The following is a 22737-nucleotide window of genomic DNA, read 5'->3' as shown; positions in this document are numbered from 1 at the left end:
AACACACATAAACTCGAGAGAAGAGAAATGTATTTACCAGACCAAAATAAATTATACAGAAAAGATTTTGTGTAAAATAAAATAACTACCAAGGGTATCTGATTGTATCATTCTTTTAGCATAGAGACAAAGTCATGCTGAAGTGATCTCTGTATCATGTGGATAGTACTGTGTGGAATTCTCAGCCATTTATTTGTTTGATACAATGTAGGCCTACTTAAACATCGACATTAACCTAATAGTAGGCTAAATGCTTTTTAAAACAGTAGGTTTATCTAAATATATGATTTCATATAAGATTTATGTATTCTGCTTTGCAATTGGTCAAAGGTAAAACTGACAGGCAAGTATAAATATAATGGAGGTTATTTTTGTTGTACTTCTTACTACTGCATCACAAGATAACCACGTCTTTAAAAAAAATCATACTGTATATGCAGTGTTGTTTAATGGCACTTTTTGCAGAATATTTCTAATCAAGGTATGAACTTTTTCATATGAAATACAGCAATTTCAGACACAGTTATTTGTTTCATTCATTGCCTGAAAGCACACGGGTGGTGATGCAACCCTTCTAGGCCTACTGTGCATGTCAAGCACACAGTGCAGACAAAGCCTTGACTCGGTGACTGAGGGCTGGTTTATAGGATTGAGGCAAATTTGTTCATTTTAGCATGCCTACTCTGAGGCTACTTGTAAAAGCTCTACTTACCAAAAGTAGTAGACCATATATTTTACATTGTGCATCAGACATAGCCTATCATTCATAGTAGCCTACAGATACAAGTTCCTTTACATTCTAGTGGTAATACTAATATGGTTAATAAATAGTCAAATGATACAAATAGTCATGTATCATATCTGACATAACCCGAGTACGTGGCAAAGACACAGTCACGTCATGCCTTCCAATGATAAGATAATGAGTGAGCAGTGTTCTGCTCCGTGTGGGGTGATAGGGAGGCGTTGTGAATATCTTTCTCAGTCCATCGATCACCCTGCCCCTAGTGCGATCAGCACAAGCCCTTCTGAATAACACAGGCAGCCAGCCGTGACTGATTCCCTACTCCAGTCTTTTCCAAATCAACTCCTTAACACAGATCCCACCTCATACTAATTAAATCTGCGAAGGTCATTCAGAGTTCTGTTTCTGATAAAGTTTACAACAGACTACATGTTCTTCGTTGTCATTAACATGGTTTTTCCGGAAGCCTATAAAACCATGCATTTAGTGGCTATCGTATTCAAATAAAATATATCACAACTGTTCTGTGGGATCATACAAACAGATGGTGGTGGAAGAAATATATACTATGAGGCCACATACTGCTAAAAAATAATCTAAGTGAAAGTTCGAACATAATCTTTACATGAGAACTTTCAGGGTGAAATGGTTCAGTCCTCTAGGGAGAGAGCGTGGGGTGAGATGGTCCCAGCAGGGCACTTTCTCTGGGTCTCATTTTCACATAGGTAGGGGGTAAGACATGTCCATGTTTGAGTCTGCCAGGAAGTTCAAGCCCCTTGATTATTCCTTGATATGGCATTGCACCCTGGTAACTTTAAATGCCACGTACATGACTGATTAAATAATCCTGTCATATATTTGAAAGTGATAATTAGTCAGAATTGTATTTTGGAATCACAATACCTTTATGATCAGCCTATGATTACGCTACCATTTTGTCCTGAAGGAGCACTTCCATTTAAAAAAAGTTAAAACATCATAAGTGTTCCCTGTGCTTTACTAAGCTGTATTGGTTTGATTTCAGAAAATCACAAAAACAAAAGTGCCCCTCCATTTTAAAACAATACATGTATTTCATATTTCCTGAACATATACAGCTCTTTATTTTTTTTGTATTATTATTTACTACAAAATAATATAACGTCGTGGACTAACTAGCAGGTGAAATGTCAGCAGCTATAAGACCGCATAACAGAGAACCTTTTATTGTTGAACGCTTTCTACCAGAAGGGGGACCAATCCGTCTGCCAAAGACGGGAGTGTCACCGACTGAAAGCCGACAGGCGAGAGGCAAGAGGAAAGGAGCCAAGTTTAGGTTTGGAGCCCGACTCCAGATCCGGCGGCGCATGGATCCAGGCATCCGCATCTTGCCTCAATCCCGAGGATTTTAATCATGCCTCTCTGTCTGTGTGTGAGTGCAGGCAGGCTGACAATGATTTCCTCAGTGATTACGTACAGAGCGAGTCCCTGCGGGGTAGGGGCCCCCTCTGGAGCCATCCTGATGGCTTTGGGGGCCTTGCTTCCATTTTCCATTATTATGTGGACTACCGGAGCGACAGCGCAGTCCAAGACCTTGCAGGTTTGTGATGAGGAGGGAGCTCACATCTTCTCTCCGCTTCTTCATCCTCTTTTTAAACCAATTTAGACGTAGACTTAGTCCCGATTCAGATTCAAATACATTATTAGCTAACGGGAGTGAGTAAAGGGATAGCCAAAATTAGTTTTAGTGCCTGCCAGTTGACTATGTAAGGAAAAGTATTTTTTTCCGTTTTGTTTTGTTGGATTTTTTTCTCCTTCTCAGCAGGCGTTTTCTGGTGTGTTCTTTCGCGATAGACTGACATCAAAATATTCTATTTTTGTTTTAAATCGGATATTCGTCTGATCATTCTTATTGCTGGGAGATGGATCCGCATGATGGAATTGTCACTATCGATATTCTGCCACTTTGCCTGGTACCACAATTAAACTAAATAGGCTAGGTGGAAACGGATAATTTGAAATTTCTAGACATTCTCATCCTTTCAAATCTGAAAGCGTTCACTATCATAGGTTACTGATGGTTTAAAAAGCGCTCCGCATAATTGGTGAAATAAGAACAGGATTACGACAGGTAGATTATTTGCTTTGTGTTGAATGCAATATATCAGAGCGAATCTGGGAAACTTCAGCGGTTTTCTGTAGGATGTCGCGCCGCAAGCAAGCTAAACCAAGATCCCTGAAAGGTAAGTGGTATTCGCTGCATGTGTAACGCGTGTGTTAAAGGGTAGACAACATCCGCATTCTAGAGCATGCAACATTTTTAAGCTATCGACACGTGCCTGATCATTTGATCCTGTGTAACTATAGGCCTATACCGTGTAAACTGCAAGCACCACTTATTGTCTGCTATTGTAATTTATAATAATACGTGTGCGTTTCAGTGATACCGTAGCCCGCAACCAACCGCAACCAACGCTGCGCAAACTACCGCCTTTCGGCGCTGTAGCGAAATTCTGTTAGGACCATAACACACAGTGTCGACACTTCTTACATATTTGGTCTGATAACAAGGAAAGATGTAATCATCGCTATATAGTCGATCGGTAAATAATACGTAGCTGCTAAATATACCTTTCGTGACCTACTCGAAGGTTTGCTTTTGATCGAGTTCCTGAGCATTTTGTTGACATGTACTTTTTAAAGATGCTTGAGTATGGTGCTAAGTCTAGTGGAATGTAGAGTTTGTAGTGGCACGTCACGTGACGAACGTCGAGAAAGCAGAGAAACATTTTAAAGAAATACAATGTCGAGTTTAATGCATACGTCATGTAAGATACTTGTAAATAGACTAGTACACTTGACCTTATCTGCGATTTGGGAAGTTCTGTGAGTGACATAGACCTGGTAGGGGGGCGACGTGTCATTGGTTGTGTCAGATCACTTAATATGCATAACAGAAGGGTTACTGTGTAGAAGGATTTTTGGGCAGGTTGTCTGAACAGAATCCATGTCTTCTTGAGATTCTGTGCTTGTTAACCTCAAAGCATGTCATGAAGATCTTTTGTTAATATGTAATTTCATTGCTGTTTTATACAATGTTTTCATGCAGTTGATAAGTTTCTGGCAGTTGTTGTTGGCTTACTTCATTACAGCAATATATGAATTGCATTGCACATGCTGCGCACAGAATATAAACAAACTTGAGTTTTTTATTTTTTGAAACTGTAAAAAAGCATTCATCAAGTCAGACGAAAGTAAGAGTTTGAAGTAGTTTGTCTTTAGCTCTCTCTATCTCTCTCCCTCTCTCTATCTCTCGGTGTGTGTGTGCGTGGAGTGACTAGTATTTCCATGTAGCGTTTGAGGGAAGCCACTGGTATTCATGGCTAAGCTCCAGTTCATCTGGCAAGCATTGTATTTTGCTCAGCAAATAATTGTCCACAATTTCACATTCTCAGCTTGTGGTCTGTGAAGCCCTTTCTCTCTTTCCTTTCCTTCTCGGAAGTCATCTCCTCAAAGGAAGATTACATGGTCTGCTGTGCAGTCCCATGGCCACCATTTTAAATCAATACCTTTGGGAGAGAGTAGTAAGAGAGTGAGAGAGAGCTCTCACATCTTAAATTTGTCTCACAATCAAACTCTATCCATGACATCTATATATCTGCATTCAGCAAGTCAGCAAAAACGGGGCATCAGTTTGTAATGGAATCTAAGATGCACCCCGGTCAATAACACAATGTAGCATTTCCCCCTCAAACGGTGTGTGTGTCTGTGTGTGTGTGTCTGTGTGTGTGTGTCTGTGTGTGTGTCTGTGTGTGTGTCTGTGTGTGGGGTGTTTTAGAGTGAACATGTGGTATGAAAAGTCAATATTAGAGAGGAACAGTGGAGTATTTTTTTTTACAGAATAATGAAAACCTTACATTTTCATTTTATTACTAGTCTTTTTCAATACCATGTTAAAGTTTAATTTTATGGACATTTAATAACAAACTGTCCTTTTGTTTTTCAAACCACGTCTTCATTTTTATTTCACTATTTATTTGTCACCCATTTCTTTTCTAACAGTGTATCACTCCTTCAATCAAATTATTCAATTTATTCTCAAAAGTTGAGGGTCACATTTTAATTCACTGTGAGAAATAAAACACATTTGCTCTGGGGCCCATTAATGTGCCACAACGCACAGACATCAGTGACACTTTGCATATCGAATTGGAAAACGTTGTCATGCAATCCGGCCTTTTTCATATTTTGTGTGAGGTTTCTTTTGGGTTGTGGAGGGGGAGGGGGAGGGGGTACAGAAGTGGTTAAGGTGTGGATATGACAGAAGAAAAAATCTTCCCTTGAAAAGGGTTGTCTTTTCTAGTGGAATGTGGTGCCCGCCTGCTCATTGGGAGGTGGGAGTGAGTCAGAGGTTACGTTGCGGTCCCAGGGAAGACAAGGCCAATGTTGCAAGTCCCGTCTCAATTAAGTGTGCGAGACAGAGCCCGGCTGTGTTATTGCTTGAGGGAATAAATGCCACAGGACTCGAGCCATACATCATCCGCTTATATGCAAACACGTCAGCACCGCTGCTGACATTTACACACCCCTGCCTATCTGCATCCCTCCGCCGCCTGCCCTGCCATCGTGTCAGTCCCCCCTCAGACCTCTCTCCCAGTGTGCCATCAGACGACGGCTCCGGCAGACCGGACTCGGAGCTTGGGTTTGGCACGCGTGGTGCCTGCCACGTCGAGCACTTTCTTCTGCGAGAAAAAGGAGGCTTTTGCTTTGCGAGCATTGGGCTACATCAGTGTTTGCTCCCCTGGACCTAAATGACATTTTTTTTTTTTTTTTTTAGTATTTCCTTCTGAAGGTGTTTTTATTGGCTGAGGTTGTTTCCAGGGGATTCTTGCATGCATAAATATATTTTCTGCATCATTTAGTCTGCATGTCTCGGGTGTCATCAAATCACTTTTGTGTCATATACACCTTAAATAGCCTCCCTCCCTCCCTCCTCGCCATGCGAGAAGCCTGTGTTATTGCACTGGATGTATAAGAAAGAGTCAGTGTGAGCACATAGACAGGAAATGTGAGAGAGGCATTAATAGCAACAGTAAACATGGGCAATGGCTCTCAACCTAGCTGCACTTAAGCTCTAGAGGAAATATGAGCTACTCTCTCCTCTCTCTCTCTCTCTCTCTCTCTCTCTCTCTGTACCGTTCACTCTCTCTGCCTCTGTCTGTGTCTCTCCGTCTCTCACTCTCTCGTCTGTGTTTCCTCATCTCTCCCTACCTCCCTATCGTTGCCTCTCCTGTCTTTCATGCGTCGTGTGTGTCTGGTGATCTAGAATCCAACCCTTACTGTATTCATGTGTTGCATGGTATTGGTATTCTCAGCGAAATCAGTGTGTTGTCTGAACAATGTCAGAATGCCAGACCATCAAACGGGGCCTTTATTGACAACACTGCTTCTGACTTGAATTGGATTTATTCATTCACGTGTCAATGTAGGACAATTTCACAGAAGTGTAACAAAAAGACAAATGAACTTGGGACATTTTTGACAGTTAAACAAATGTGCCAGCTTTGAGTTTAATGTTAATTAAAAATTAAAATAATCTCTGGAAGACTTTTATTATTAGACGAAGTGTTAATAATTTATATTGCATATTGATTTCAGTGTCACACTGTGTGAAACTGGTAAAACACGATTGGAATATTGTGGAAGAGTTTTTTGAAAACTGGAAGGATTGACTGAACAGCATAGTATGATTGATAGTAACGCACCACAATTCTCAAGGGGTTATGACCACTTTAAGGGAAATATTGAGTTCAGTTCAAGACATGGTGGCATCAGTATGATTAATTTGACCTGAGTGCAGTTATGAAATCTTGACCTCTTTTATAGCATTTAACAAAAAAGGGTTAGAATTCAAATGTAGTCGCAATCCATTTAATTACAAGTATGAACCATTTAAAATGTGATTTATGTAAATAATTATGAAAGATTCTGTAAACTTAAATTTTAGTGGTGGTCCAACTAATGATCTGTGATAAAGAAAAAAAAGTCATTAACACTTTGTAATGTGACAGAAAAATATGTTATTATCATTAAGGAAATTTTCATAGAACCATTAAAAAATCCCATTAGCAGGCCTGTCACTGCTCTTGACACTCGCCTCTATAACTTGTGTGTGGTGTCGCGGGAGCTGGCCGATATTTCTTGTTATTTCACACAGTGTGAATGTGGCTGTGGCTGTGGCAGAGCAGGAGTCTGCAGAGCAGGAGGCAGGTTATATTTTTCCCCAACTGTGTGTCGATGGAGGCCTTCTGACTTAGAGTTTTAAACTTTGGAGTTTTGATCACAGACAGAGAGAAATATGGTTGTGGTTATCGTTTTCATCATTATTGACATCATCACCATCATCATCAGCAGCAGCAGCAGCAGCGACTTCATCCTCATAGTCCTCATTATTTCATCTGACTAACAGGCAGCAGTGTAACAGCGACAGTAGAGTTTTAAGTACTTAATACAGGATAATGAAAAATGCCGGTACATAATCATCATGTCCTTCACTGTAAATCCTTCTCGACACTAATCACCAGTCTCACCAACCCTGTAGCCTTCATTAGATAGTGGCTCCTGTACAGTTGTGCGTCTCAGCCTCTGTACACTAATTGATGGGGTTTGACCCTGGTGACCCTCTCTAAATTGAGTTGTAATCCCTGTGGCGAGAGGCTTCTTGTCAGCTAGTCAGGCTGCATTACAGGCCTTTTGTTCTTGCGTGCAGCTGGACTAATGTCCATGTTTTGTCCAGAGTGGCCCTGTGAATACTCTAAGAAATAGCATATTCACTCAAGCCATTGTGTGCCAGAGAGGGACATTATGCTGTTCAACACAATGGGGGCAAGCGCCCCTACTGTCACGTTACTGCTAAGTAATTTATACCGGTAAAAGTGTTTCATTACTTTTCAGACCTGAATTAAAATTGTTAATACTCACTAAAATATTTCAGGGAATTTTCACATTTTTGAGAGTTATCAGATTTTGTTGCCCTTCAATTAATGGCTGAGATGGTGCATTTTTTTTTCTTTCTTACTGTGTAGTTTCTATTGATAGCCTAGTGACAGTGGTCTCTTTTAATGACGTTCGATGATATGGTGTGTTATTGGAATACATTATCTGTACTTCAGTAAGTATCGCTGAATATGATCTTTTGAGTGTCATACCATAGTAGTGCATTATAAGTTATCATAGGGTCTGAGATAAACATTATTTCAAAAAGGACAATCTGATGATCTGTTGTTTTGATTGAAGCTGATTTGCACACAGCTTCCTTCTAATGACTGTGCCACTCCATGGAACCAATCTAGTCGACATATTATAGATTCCCAATGAACAACGACACAAACAACCATTCATTGGTATATGTTTTATTTTTTTTCATTTGATGTTTATATATGTAATATAATTAACATTTTATTACCAATTGCTGTGTCCTCTCTGTACCATATAAAATATCCACATCTCATACAGTGGACTAAAATCACTGGAGTCAAATTAAGCTGAGTATATTTGAAGGAAGGCTAGCACTGTTTTTTGTACACAGAAACGATCTGACGATGACTCCCTATGCTGAGTTTGAGCCATTAGTCGTACAACAGTAGGTCAGAAACTGATACCTTTGACCATGTTTCATATATTAAGAGAGCACTCTCTGCATAGAGTGCTCCTGTATCATAGAGCGTTCCTGTATCAGAGCACGCCGGTGTAAAATGACTAATGCCACAATGTAAGATCTACTGGAGATGATTTATGCCGATCCCATCTAGCCCCCTTCAGAGAAATGAATTACTGTATTACAATCCCATGTCCCTCACTGCACTCATGGAGAACCGAGGTGAAGAGCTACCATTTCTTGCAGAATAGAAAACATTTGGCAAAGCACCATACATTTGTGCTTTGTTGAGAAAATGTCAGTCTGGGGAGATTTTGTGTCTGACAAAAAAATGATGACTCCAAATCTACTGTCATTTTTTTTCTAGAAGGATAATTATCAAATGATCAGTGGAGACCTGTGGCAGTTCCTCAAGTAGTTTGAATGAGTGAGTGTTTGAAATAATTTAGGAATTGCTTCAATATTCACTCAGACTCCCTATTCCAGTTGAAGTTGTTATTGTGACCCTACGATACTGACCAATTACAAAAAAAAAAACATTACAAGTGGAAAAAGTGGATGGAAATGATAAAAACACATCAAATGTCTCACCGCTGTTGGAATAATAAAAAAACTTTTAATAGCAGCACAGTGGTAACAAATGACTGTGAGCTGTCATGATGTAAAAGTTACGCTCTCTTTGTTAAAGGGATATTTTCTGCCTCAACTCCCTTCGTCTCACCAACAGAGATGGCAATCAAAACAAAAAAAAGTCTAACTCCAAACATACCAATCTACCTCTGAACCATGGGGGATTTATTAAGACCCCTGCCCCGATTTAAATGATGCTGCTCATATGGATCTTCTCTGTGATGGAAAAACTAATTTAGCTTACAGGGACCTTCCCACTAAGAGGTGTCTCTCTGGGACCCCCCTGGAGCCCTTTGCTGTAGTCAAACCAGCACATGCAGAGTCCACCTCTCCACATTAAACAAACAACCAAGACTCTGCGCTATTTTCCCTTCCCGCCATCGGTAGCCACAGACAGTTCAGCTAGAGCACAGACAGTCCAGCAAGAGCACTCTTTTGACTCAGTTTGAAACATCCAGCTTCCACTGGGTGGAAAAGGTTATTCACCCAAAGATCAGGCTCTTAAGTCCTTTTAAAGGAACTGAAACAGGACTAACAAGGTGCCTTATTGGAATTAGATTGTAACAGTGTTCTTTTGAAAGGACATTGCCGTGTGACATCTGCATGTTGACCATCACCTTTGGAAACAAAGTTTGTCTATTTTTAAAGTTGTTGTTTGGTTTTGAAGTGGTTTGACACAGGCGTACGGCTCTTTGAGAACTCCCTGTGACCTGCATCCATCCACCCACCATTCTCTCCTTAATTGCCTCAAAATGTGAAATTGTTAAAGCTCTCTAAAAGAACGAAGGCTACTTCCTGCTTTGACAGTCCCTGCCAGGCCACGCCATCCACCCCCCCTACCCCCACCCCACCCCCAGCTGGGAGGTCCTGTCAGAGGGGGCCATGTCTTTGCACAGGAAATGAAAGGGTAGATAGAGGAGGCATAATGGAGGCTACGTTCCTGACTGCAGGGGTGGAACTGCAAGGCACGTAAACCTCCTCAATGAGACCCTCATTTTCCATGGAGCAGGTGGGAGTCTTTTGTTCTCTTCCTGCTGCTAAAATCCATTTAGTTCTCCACACCTGACATGCAGCAAGGAACTCTTCCAGTCTAGAGTGAAAGGGGAGGAAAGGGGGGGATGGGGTGGGAGGGAGTCTCTAATGAAATCTATGCATACATTTCACGACACACTCCCTGTTTGTCAAGGACAATAGCAGTGGGCCACTCGTCAAAAAGTTTTAATTTCCGTGTAATGAATTTGTCTAAACACTGGTCAAAGAGGGGGTTCATTCAAGGACTGTTCAGCTCCCAAGTAGTCACCAGCGTCATTAGAATGCACAAGCATGTCTGCACTAATGGAACTCTGAAGCCACAGATTTGCAGCAGGTGACGTCTCTGTGTGGGATTTGCCAGTGAGAGTTCACTGTTTGCTAGTGCTCTAGAGATGCCAGAAAACACCTCATGCAAACTCACTGTTCCTGGTACTGTTATTTTGAGAGCATTTCGATGCAATCTCACCCACTAAACTATATAGACGTGTATACATCCATACCTGTATTGTACAGGTGTTGTATACAGGAATGGCAGGTATATCTCACCCAATGTCCACTGTTTCACTTTCCCTTGGTGGGCAGCAAAGAACGGTCTCGTAAGGCCAAATGTAGCTTAAGGGAATTAAGAAAAAAAAAAGAATGAACTGAAAGGAAAATGTGAAAAGACGTCTCCCCCATTTTCCTTCTCTCAGCTTAATTTCTGTAAACTGGCATTTTCCACTACCACAGTTTTCCCCTTTTTGCCTTTTTTTCTGTGTATGTGGTTGAGTTTGTATGAAAGAAATATGTTTTCTCTTTTTTTCTTGTCGAGCCAGTTAAGGGAGGAAGTTTTCATGCTCTGGTCAGTGGGTCTCTGTTGATGGGATATGTTTTTAGAAGATTTCTATAATTCATAATGTCATTATTCAACCCAATAAGTGATTTATGTGGGTGGCTCTGGGCTGCGATTCCAAACCTCATGCATATGAAAAAGGCTCGAGCAGATTCCCAAACCTGAGGTTGAATTGCAGAAAAAGTAACTGAAAGCTCTGTGTGCTGAAGAATATTAATATAAAAACAACAAAATCAAAATGAAAATCTCTGAGAAGACAAAAAAAAAAGAAAAGAAAAGAGGCAGCCATGCAATAATAAGAAATCATGCTGAGGAGATTGTGCCCACAAAGTGTCTTTATTTGTCTCTCTAATCAGCTCTTCTCTCTCTTTCTTTCCATGGCAGTAGAAGACAATGTGACTGAGGACCGGCTCACCCCAGGGCAGACTGCCGTAGCAAGCGGTAATGCTATTTTATGTTTTCATCTGAAAAATGGCCTTTTTGTTTTGCTACGTCTGGTCCTTGGCTGTCTGTGTTGATGTGAGTGAAGTGCGTTTTGTCCCTTCATGTGTCTGCCTCAAAGTGGCTGATTTTTTTGGTTTTTGGATTTCTCTGCGTGTGTGTGTGTATGTCTGTGATCATGCATCAGAGTTGTATGTGTGTGTGTATGCACAGGTGTGTGTGCATATGCGTATGTGTGTGTGTGTGTCTGTGTGTGGCTGCATGCGTCAGTACTGTATGCTTGTGCGTGTAAAAGTGTGTGTCTGTGTGTCTGTGTGTGCCAAAGTGTGTGTGTGTGTGTGTTTTTATTTCTGTGTTTGCACCCCCTCTTTTTCTCTGCCGCGTGCGGCGTGGCCAGATGAATGCGTCCTGTCACCTCATGTGGCATCCACTGCTGCCCTCCAGGCAGCAAGCAGTAATCCAGGTCAGGCTTTCAGAAGACCCAGTATGAATGAGGCCTGCTCCTGATGTGCAGTAGTGGATCTCTTATTTCATTTGTCTCTCGTAAAGGTTAGGTCTCATGTGTGGTTATTTTAAACCCGATATGGATGGCTTTGCCCAGCAGGCTGGGGACCCTCGACTCTCCGAGGCTGGCATCAGATGGGGGGGGGGGGGGGGGGGAGAGAGAGCTCCATGTCTGTGTTTTAGCCAAACCAGACATGTCATGTTACAGGGCTAATGTGTGTACGCCTCTGAGATGTATGGACTTGGTTGCGGATTGCTGCACTGTAAAGAGACTCTGGTAGATTAGCAGTAGTGTGTGTGTGTGTGTGTGTGTGTGTGTGTGTGTGTTTTTTCACTGAAAAAAAATATGGCAGATTTATCTACCTTCCCTCTACAACCCCATTGTCAAACCTATCATATTTTCAAACATTTTCAAGGGAGATGTTTTCTGGGTGGTTTGATGTGCTGCTGTATTTTCAGTCTAACCCTGAAATGTGTTTTTTTTGGGGGTATTTATAATTTCACTCTTTGTCCACTCTTTAAGACTCTGAACACTAAGGGCCTCCTAAAGTAATACATCTACTCCCCTAAAGAGGGGCTGAACCCCCTCATTCACAGGTGGCTACTTTCATTGAGTAGTCTGCATTACATGATCAATGCCACTGGGTGCCTGCTGAGAGCTTGAGAGTTGCTCAAATCAAATTTCTCCCCCCTTTTTTTTGGTCATGTGCAAGTCCCAACTAAGTGTTTTTCCACCAACATGAAGAGCCATCTAGGAAGTGTGGATTTTTGCATTTGTTTAAGTGGAGCAGACACTATTATAAATTATGTAAGATGAGGGTAATGCACTGCATTTGAATATTATGTTCGCACAGAATTCTTTAAAGTACTATCATGCTGCAGTTACTATATAAACATGCAAAGAAATGTACCATATACAGAGTCAAAATATCCCTCCTCCATCTTAGAAATTTTGTTGTAAACAGAGGGCTTAGCTTTTCTGAATCCACTCAGTGTCATTCGCATTTGCACTTGTCATGACAACAGTCCCCCTTGTAGAAATGTTCAGACACAATCTGTAGTCACATCCTCTACTTCAGATTGTTTATCCTTTCAAAAAATGAATGATTTGCAGTAACCACACAACAAAAATCTTAAATTAAGTCATCCTATGCGTACATTTATTTACGATATTTATTTACGATATTTATTTACAATATCTGTGTAATAACAATGTAATTAAATAACAACATGTGTTGATGTTACCTGGGTGCTATCCATCGGACTAAATCAGTCATAACATAGAGAATATATTTCTTTGTGTGTGCGTGTATGTGTGTGCATTTGTGTGCTTTTATAGATGCGCAAGGTCCAGTGAGAGGGTCCAGTGTGATTTCATTACAAAGGTCACAAAAATGCTGTTTGGAAGGACAGTTTTTTGCCTATAGAGAAAATCAGAGACAACATAATATGGGTTGATAGATTTTGCTTTCTTTCTATCTCTCTTTCTTTCTTTCTTTCTTTCTTTCTTTCTTTCTTTCTTCTCTCTTTCTTTCTTTCCTTCTTTCTTTCCGCCCTGACTCAGAATGTTAGGTTTAAGATCCACAGCTTGCCTTTACCACTGTGTGTAATTGTAACCACATGCTACTTGCACACTCTCCCTCCCTCTCTTTCTTTCTCCTGCTCCCTCCCTCCTTCGCTTTCTGTCTCTTTTCTTCTTTCATGCACTCGTTTTTTTTTCTCCCCCCCCAACCCCAGCTGTATCAGGTTTGAGCTATTTTGTGGAGTAGGATGTCAGCCCTGCTAAAGTGGAGTGGACTGAGTCCTGCTCTCGAATGTAAAGATCTTAGAGGACGCGGGGACTGTGAGGTGCCACGCCAGCGAGATCAATGCACCGCAGGGCTCAATGCTGCAGGAGAGCAGAGAGGAGAGGAGAGGAGAGAGGGAAGAGAGAGGGAAGAGAGAGGGAAGGGAGAAAGGAGAAAGGAGGAGAGCAGCCCCATTTTTGTCTCCTCCAGCACTGCTGAAATCACACTCTCTATTATTAATTTCCTTTGTTGTACAACTGCACTAATGGCATGGCAAGATGCTCTGTTCAATATTATAACTCCCTGTGAGAGAGGGAGCGAGGGAGAGAGAGAAAGAGGGAGAGAGAGAGCGAGAGGGAGATAGAGAGAGAGAGAGGGAGGGAGAGAGAGAGAGGGAGCAAGGAGGGAGAGAGGGCGGAAGAGTGGGGGCTCTGAGCCTGTTTCTCATTTCGATAACTTGGATTTTCTTTGCCCTCTGTTCCTTTCCTATTGTGCTTATGTGGAAAGGGACTGATAGAATTATGTCATTATGTGAAAGCCCTTTCAGTGATTGACAGCTGTGTATTGTTGTTTATTCGTGTGTGTGTGTGTGTGTGTGTGTGTGCGTATGTGTTTGTGCAGGCATGTGCGTGTGTTTGGGTTTGTGTGTGTGTTTGTGTGTGGGTGCGTGCGTGCGTGCGTGTGTGCGTGCATGTGTTTGTGCAGGCATGTGCTTGTGTTTGGGTGTGTGTGTAGGGATTTCCTTGTCAGTGCTTACAGTCATGCTTCTCTTCCTCCCTCTCTCTGTCATACACACACACACACACACACACACACAATTTTACACGCACTGCAATTCTTCCATTAACAAGTATCCATGTTTCATAACAGTGCTGATTGGGGGTTTATTATGCTTGTCTGGGGCACTGCACTCCAATGCTTCTTCAGAGATCCCCCTCACTGACTCTGGCTCAGTATGTGATCTGCTCTCCAGGCTGGTGCGCGTGTGTGAGGGAGAGCTGGGCGTAATGATCTCAGATCAGTCGAAAACGACAATAAAGACGGGGGTAGAGGGGAAATACCCAGGCCTCCATCCCCCAAGTACAGCAGAAGACTCACTTAAGTGTCACTTGATAAGGAGCGTGCCTGTGACCTATATTGGCGAGAGCTCCACGAAAGTTTTTCAAGAGTTTTAACTCCCCCCCCCCCCCCCCCCCCCCCCCCCAAACCCCAGCGTTTTTTTTTCTCTCTCTTCTCCGTCTCCATAATGAGACTCTGCTATCCGTGTGAAGGTTATTCAATCTTAATGTCCTCCCGTGTCTGATAGTAGCTCTCCCTCACCCCACTGAAGCAGGCCTCACACCTTTGATCAGACGCCTTGACATGTGTCGACTGAAGCCTGCTCGCTGCAGAGAATAAATTCTTAATTTGAACTTGGGGGTGGATGTGCACAGGGAGAGTGGTTTGGGGTGTGTGTGTGTGTGTGTGTGTGGGCTGGGGGTGTACGAGTCACTGCTGGTTGGGAAAAAAAGACGATAGACGATTACAACAAAAGGTAGTCGCTCTTCCATTGTGTGAAGGCCCTCTGTTGTATTTTGTGTGTGTGTGTGTGTGTGTGTGTCGTGTGTGTGTGTGTGTGTGTGTGTGTGTGTCGTGTGTGTGTGTGTGTGTGTGTGTGTGTGTGTGTGTGTGTGTGTGTGTGTGTGTGTGTGTGTGTGTGTGTGTGTGTGTGTGTGTGTGTGTGTGTGTGTGTGTGTGTGTGTGTGTGTGTGTGTGTGTGTGTGTGTGTGTTGTGGGTGTGTGGGCTGTGGGGTTCGTGTGTTTGGGCTCGCTCTGGGTCTGTTGGGCTGTGTTTCTTGAAGACTCAAGCATGAGCAATGGTAAATTTCGGTTAGTCGCATGGAAATGGGAGAGGGACTCCTCAGAGACGTCTGCTTGACTTCATCCTCTTCTGATTCTGGAGGAGGACGTTTAATCTTGCTCTGGATGCGATTTAAAAAGACACTGAACCCCCACCAATGATGCCATTTATAACGGTTTAATGCCAAGTGATGGATCAAAAGTGCAGCCAAATCTGGTGGTTCTGGTTTATTTTTCCAGTCAGTGTTTCTGTCTTAACGGAAGATTTAGGAGAGTTTTTAAAGACTTTCCTTGGATGCTTCCAGATTGCTAGGAGTCTCTTGCCACATAAATTTGGTTTTCTAATTCCCTGCTTCTTTGACCAGTCTCTGATCTACTTATATGTGGATATACCACTGCACTCTCCTCCTGTCTTTCTATGGCCGTCTTTCTCTGTCTTTATGTGCCTTTCACTTTCCTTTTAATATTTCTTCTCTCGCCTCTCTTTTTTGCCTTTCTCTTTTTCTTATTCTCTTCCCTTCCCTTCTTTCTCACTCTCTTCTTCTTTCTCTCTCTCTTTCTATCTACATTTTCCTCTCTCCCTTGTTTCTCTCTCCTTTCCTCTCTCTCTCTCTCTCTCTCTTTCACTCTCTCTCCTTTCCTCTCTCTCTCTCTCTTTCACTCTCTCTCTCGCTCCCTGTCTCTCCCTGTCTCTCGCTCCCTCTCTCCTGTGGTTTGAAGGATTGGCAGGCAGTGGCTGTGGGGGGCTTGTGGCCAGAGAGCAGGGCCGCCCCCTCCTGTCACAGTGGGAGACACCCGAGCACGGAGGGGGGGGGGGGGGGGGGGATTCAGGGAGCCGGCCTGGCAGGGGAGCTAGGGACCCTTGGTGGGGGGGCCACAGAGCAGAGAAGAGAACATCAATTAAAACACTATAAATATTTAAAAGCAGAAATACTCAATAATATTAAGGGTGGGGGGGGGGCGGGGGCAGGGGGAGGAGTGTCAGACCCTTCTTTCGCGAGATGAAAGTTATGGAATGATAAATGTCACCGAGGTGCTACATACTGCCTGGGTGGGCTGGACAATGATGGATGGGGAGAGAAACACATAAAATATTGCGTGGCTTACTTCAAACGGGATCAATCACTGTCCTCAGAGGACAAATACCAACATGACAGACCACCTCAAACGATCTAGAGCTAATGTTTGTTTATGAAGGCACATTACAAGAAATAATGGCCATTTTTGCCATATGATATTGCGATAGCATAATAAAAGAGGGCATATTGTTCTGTCATTTGACTATGAAATGCTCTTTACATTTGTAAAATAATGAAGCTATTCATAATGGCAAATGTATCTCCGTGGTCTTCTAAAATCTATGCCCATCTTTCTTACCTGTACATAATTGTTCATGATGATGTATCAGCTCTCCAAGTGGTATTAAACCTTTGACACACAGTTCTGTCAGGTAGCGTTTTAATGCTGAGATTGCAGCACATTCCTTCACCCTACCCTCCGCTGATGGCCAGGGTGAGGACTCCTGATTGGCAGGCTGTCTTACTCGGGTGTCATTGATCCCCTGCCATTTCAGTTGGGAATTCAGGCAGGAGGATGTCCAGATCAAATGGATTAATGGGTCTAAACCCAGACACTCTGGAACTCTGTATTGACATTGAACTCTAATCCCTCGGATAGGCCCTGACCTTGCCGTGACCAGTCCCCAGGTTAGCCTGTTAGCTGGGAGAGGTGAAGCCATCTACATTTACACAACGATGTTGGTGTAATGGGCGCGACTTTTTTTCTCCTCCTGGCAAGAACAAAGAGAAACCTCACAGAGCAGTGTGCAGGAGTGAGTGAGCTGCACAAAAGTAGAGGAGTGTAGGAAAGTCAGCGTGCTTTTTATTTGGGGTTGTTATTCCGTGTTTCATCACCAAAGAATGTGTGATGTGGTGCAGTCGTGGTGGGTCAACCAGGCTGCCAAAGAATTACCATTTGCACTTTTGCTATAGTGCAACGTAATTCAATGTGTATGATAATTAAAAAGAGAAGCTTTTAACTTCCCAGTATTAGATTCAAACCGATCTGACTCCTCCGACTGAGTCGAGTTCGAGAAAGGTCATGCCAACATGTCTGCCTGGAAATAGGAGTGAAGTTCTGGAACCCGTTGGCCTGGCTGTTTTAGCCAACCCCCCCCCCCCCCCCCCCCCCGGCCCCCCCCTCCCTTCCCAACCCGTGTCAGGTTGACCATTCTGAGGTTGGCTGGCGTCCGAGGCTCAGGCCCTCTTCCATGGAAGGAGGCGTCTGCATCTGTGAAGATCGGGCTGGGGGATTTGCATCTTCTCCAAACACCTTCTGCTCTGCTCCTCCGGGTCCCAGCGGGGAGCCTTGTGCTGATATTTTTAGAGGGCATGTTCCACGAGCCTCCGTCGCCTGGAGAGGAGGACAATGGAGGGTGTGAGGTTACATCAATACTTGGCGTGAGATGGGCGGGCAGGGTGGGGGGCTGGCTGGGGGTTTGAGTTTGTGGTGTTGGTGGGGAAGAGGGGGGGGGGGGGGGGGGTGGCTGGGGGTGGAGGAAAGAATCCTGGGTGGCCTTGATGAGTTCTAGATCGTCGCTCCTCAAGGAATTTCACACTCCTCAGTGCCAGGCCTCCTTCTCTGTTTCTCCCCTTTTAGTGAAGAAGCACACAGCGGTGTGCTGGAGCCAGTGTCAGATGAATATGGTGACGTGGACTGGGTCGGCGCTCATCATGATAGGGATATAAATATGTCATGACCAGTAATATCACTTCAGCTCGTGACTAATGCCACAGGTCCTGCCTAGCTGCATATACATACATACGTTATGCTGCCTATACATTTACACTGATTTAATTACTGTAAATTGAGCTTTACTATTACAGTCTTCTATGTACTTAGTGTTCAATGTACTATGTACTTGTATCACATGTTCTAAAATATAATTCTCTAGTCCGGAACTGCCTTGTTACCTGCATGTGTGTGTACAGCCCATTTCCCAAGGCATATTCATCTGACAGGCACCTATAGAATATTTGGGTGCCTGGCAACCAATAATGTCGGGTGAACTTGAGGTTCCGCAGCAATGGTGGTCGAATTATACAAGCCAATGTAAATATTGTTCCGTAAACAACCAAAGCAGGTCTTATCTCACGCTCACGGTGTAGGCTTTATCAGTCTGAATGCTAATGTGCAGGCAGTCTCACAGTAGTTCTCATCTAAATCTGAAATGGTTTGACTGCGTTTAGCAATCAGAGGGAAATGTTTGCCTCAATCCCCTTTCTTCTGTGCTGATCGCACCCAAACACGTATTCAGGCCCACATTGTGTTTGAAAGACGAGATTGCAGATAGGAGAATATTGATGTGTGCGAACCCGAGGCTGCCTGCGAGGAAGGCTAAATTATTCAGGGAAGTGTGTCACATCGAGGGTGTAACACACACCAATTTCAGCACCACTCAGCCTCTTTCTTTCTCTCCTCTTTGTTTTCTCCCCTGCAGTAGCAGAGTTGATATCTCGATTGAACTGCTCGAGAGGAAAAGAGCCAAGTTCTTTAGCAAATGAAGAAATCCTTAAAAAGAAAAAAAGATCTAAAAAAATCAAGAGGATGTCTCCTTCCATTATTAACTTCTGAAAGAGTAATGTTGTTATGGTGAGATGTGGTGCGGTGGAATGTGTAGCTGATAAAGTCCTGATGGAAACAATGTCAAAGGACGAAATGAGACATGTGACCCTATAGACTCATGTGCCTGTATGTATACACAGAACACACCTGTATAGCAGTCACTCTATAGATCACATTAAGCGCATTAGATGATGTTTCTAGACGTTGTTGTTACCGCAGCGGTTGGAGACCAGAACCCAACACGTCTCCCTTTTGCATCCACAGATCCAGACTTCGGCCCAGAGGGGGTGGCAGAGGATGTGGAGGACGGCCGTGTGAGGAAGAGGCGTCTGTCTCCAGAGCAGGGCGAGGAGGGGGAGGAGGACGACGAGGAGGCCGCTCTGCACAGCTGCGACGGCTGCCGGCAGGTGTTCGAGTCGCTGAGCGATCTCACCGAACACAAGATTAATCAATGCCAGCTGACAGGTAAACAACGCTCAGCCCACCGAGCCAAGTCTGGTGCTAGCACCTCTCTCTCTCTCTCTCTCTCTCTCCCCTTCTCTCTCTCTTTCTCTCTCTCTCTCTCTCTCTCTCTTTCTCTCTCTGTCTGTCTCTCTTTGTGTGTCGCTCTCCCTTTCACCCTCCATTTTCTCTGGTCTCTTTTGCTTTCTTCATCTCTCTCTCCTTTGCCTTGCTCCCTGTTTTCCTCTCTCTCTCCTTTGCCTTGCTCCCTCTCTCCCTCTGTCTCTTCTTCTCTGTCCCTTTGTCTTCACCCTTCTTCCCTTTAATTCCTCCGACTTCATTTTCTCTCCACCTCTTCTTTCCGCTGTAATTCTATCTCTCTGATACACACGCCACAGGAACACAATAACATACTAATTCATACACATGGATATCATTAAATGTGATCTTAGCCAAAGGAAGTGCTGCCACCATCACAAATTCCTACAGCATTAGCAATAAATGTACCACTTTCCACAACAGCAGTTCTCCAACTCTACTCCCCGCCCTGTCTCTCTCTCTCTCTCTCTCTCTCTCTCTCTCTCTCTCTCTCTCTCTCTCTCTCTCTCTCTCTCTCTCCCTCCCTCTTTCTCTCATTCTCCCCAGTCTCTGTGTATTTTGGCTACACCTACTGTCTCGTACATTCGATTAGACCACACACATCACATCGCACATCTCCACAGAGGGAGAAGCAGGCGAGCCAGAGTGCGCTTGCACAAGTATTGTAGTGTAGCACCACTGGCAGGCCATGTCATTGGCTGGCTGATGTATGAACACGGCTAAAAATACTCTGACAAGGTGGCAGTGAGAACTAATGATGTCAGTTTGAAGGCTTCCACATGCGGTGAGCTGGCCGGCCTCTTTATCTCCCACAGACCCCACATCAGATGTGTCCACCAGAAAAAACTAAACTTTATTTTAAATGTTAAATTGTAATGTAAGTTAATACATTTTCACTTTCTTTACACTCAAACATAAATGAATGACATGGCCCCCCAGCTCAACTGAATGAATGAATCTGAATGATCTGATGTATATTGGCAGACTCTGATACAAAACCTTTGAGTGTTACAATGTTTATTATTTATTTAAATATTATTATTATTTCAAAACATAAAGTCCTCCATCTGTGTTTTAATGGATTTGAAACAACATGTGTACCTACAAGGAATTATGAATTTATTGTTTTGTTGAGAAGCTTTTTCTCCTGCTTCCCACCTCTGTAGTGTGTGCGTATGCTCAGCTCATGATTGATTCAAAGTCTGTATTAATCAGGCATAACAAAGATACAAGTCAGAACTCCAGAGAGGTGTCCAATGAATTCCAGTGTTGTTGAACAGCAGTTAAGAAAATTGTGTATGCATCTGTGTGCGTGTGTGTGTGTGTGTGTGTGTGTGTGTGTGTGCGTGTGTGCTTGGCGGTCTTATGATTAGTGGTTGCTTGGCCCCTGCAGTTACTTGAATACTGGGGTTCAAGGCAACATTTAAGGGCATGCTTAATGTGTATGACTCACATATTGAGTATTTCATTCTCTCTCTCCACTGAATTGGCCTTTGCTGCGTTTTTTTTTTGCTTCCGCACTAACCTCAAATTAATGTCAATCTCAGAGACAAAGAACTCCCAATTACTCAAGATTTGAGAATGCAGTTTGGATTGGACCCCCTGTGGATACCAAACAGAAGAGTGTAATTGCCATTAGGGTATTGTGCTAAACTATTATATTTGTAATTTATTTAATAAAAAAAAATAGGCTTATTTTAAAATAAGTAAGCACTCCTCTGCATCGAGGTATTCACACCAGGTCCATAACTTTAGCTCTGGTAGCAAAATCAAGACAATGTCTTTGTCACTACAAATACTTCTTACATCTTTATAACTTCAAATGATTTGACATCATATTTTTCACTTCTGTCTGAATGTCAGAACATGGATGCAGCTCTGAGAAAAACATATTGACACAGTAACAAAATGGTAGGGCTCATTATTAATAACTATCAGTATTAATACAATAATTTATCTTAATAATATGAACTGAACATTTATTACACAAATGATGGAAACTCATGTAACAAACATGCTGATCCCACCCTAAACACAGACAGAGCAATTGAAAGACGTAACGACGTGGAAAGAGAGGGAGACAGAGAGAGAGAGGGAGACAGAGAGAGAGAGGGAGACAGAGATGTAAGATGTAACATGTCACTTCGATCAATGGCTGCTGTCGTCTGGCCCAGCCTGCAGCAGCTTTAACACCTTTCTGTGCACTTAAGCCATGACCACTGCACTGCGCTAGGGGAGTCCAGGGCTATGGATCGCCCTGTGTCCCCGATGCGATCGGTGCTATTGATCGTGCTAATGCTGGACTGCGGAAGAAGAACCTGGGAGAGAGACACAGAGAGACAGAGCAGGAGAAGGAGAAGGAGAACGAGAGAGAGAGAGAGAGAAGCCAGAAAGAAAGTGCTGCAGGAATGTCTCCCATGAGACCAAGTCTTCTTCGACTGGGGCAGGGCTACAGGAATGTTCTCCTGCATCCCCGCCCCCCAAAGACACACACACACACAAACACACAGTCATACACACCCTCCCCATCTGCAACCCACTGCCCCTTCCTCCCTTGCTCCCCCCCCCCCCCCCCCCACACACACCCCCACCCTATCCACCAGGGACTCTCCAGAGGCTTGGGCAGGGCTGCTGGAATGTCTCCCCGGAGAGAGTGTCTTAGGCCGGGATAGGGTGGGAAGAATGCTCCCCTGGAGACCCAGTGGGGGCCAGGGCAGGGCGGATGGAGGAATGCCTCCACCCCAGAAGCCTCTCTCCGGCTCAGGGGCAGGGCCTCAGGGGCTCCCCCCTGGCTCCAGGACGGCTGAGGATCGAGTTTCCGTGGCGGGCTCTGCATCCTGCTGTCACGGCCTCCTCGCGCCCTGGGGGAGGCTAGGGCCTGGGGGGGGGGGGGGGGGGGGGGGCTCTAATTCTCTTCCTCCTCCTCCTCCTCCTCCTCTGTCCTTACAAAACACTTAATCATCACTTCAGCCCACCGATCTGGTTCTTTAGTGGTGGCTCAGCTTGTTATTGCAGTATGGTGAACTGTATTCCACCAGCACCTTGTGTATTGCATGCACTGCATATGCAACATTTGATTTTCCACTGAAATGACGATGGTTGCAAACGTGTTCTGTGAGTTAAACAC

The 22737-nt window shown here is 43.7% G+C and overlaps 1 protein-coding gene across 1 annotated transcript in view; it reads left to right on the top strand.

Annotated features, from left to right (window-relative positions):
• znf521 (zinc finger protein 521) overlaps positions 1-22737 on the top strand; it is a gene marked incomplete at its 5' end in the record, with an annotated part of 114472 nt that overhangs the window by 11207 nt on the left and 80528 nt on the right. Inside the window, 3 exons of the mRNA XM_080837626.1 lie at positions 2167-2324; positions 11263-11316; positions 19335-19535. Coding sequence (XP_080693752.1) covers positions 2167-2324; positions 11263-11316; positions 19335-19535 — 413 coding nt within the window. The remainder of the gene's footprint in view (positions 1-2166; positions 2325-11262; positions 11317-19334; positions 19536-22737) is intronic.

This window comes from Sprattus sprattus (genome assembly GCF_963457725.1).
Source record: "Sprattus sprattus genome assembly, chromosome: 4".
Classification (NCBI taxonomy): Eukaryota; Metazoa; Chordata; class Actinopteri; order Clupeiformes; family Clupeidae; genus Sprattus; species Sprattus sprattus.
Note: the sequence above shows the minus strand (reverse complement) of the source record. Positions and strands in the feature narration are given on the sequence as shown.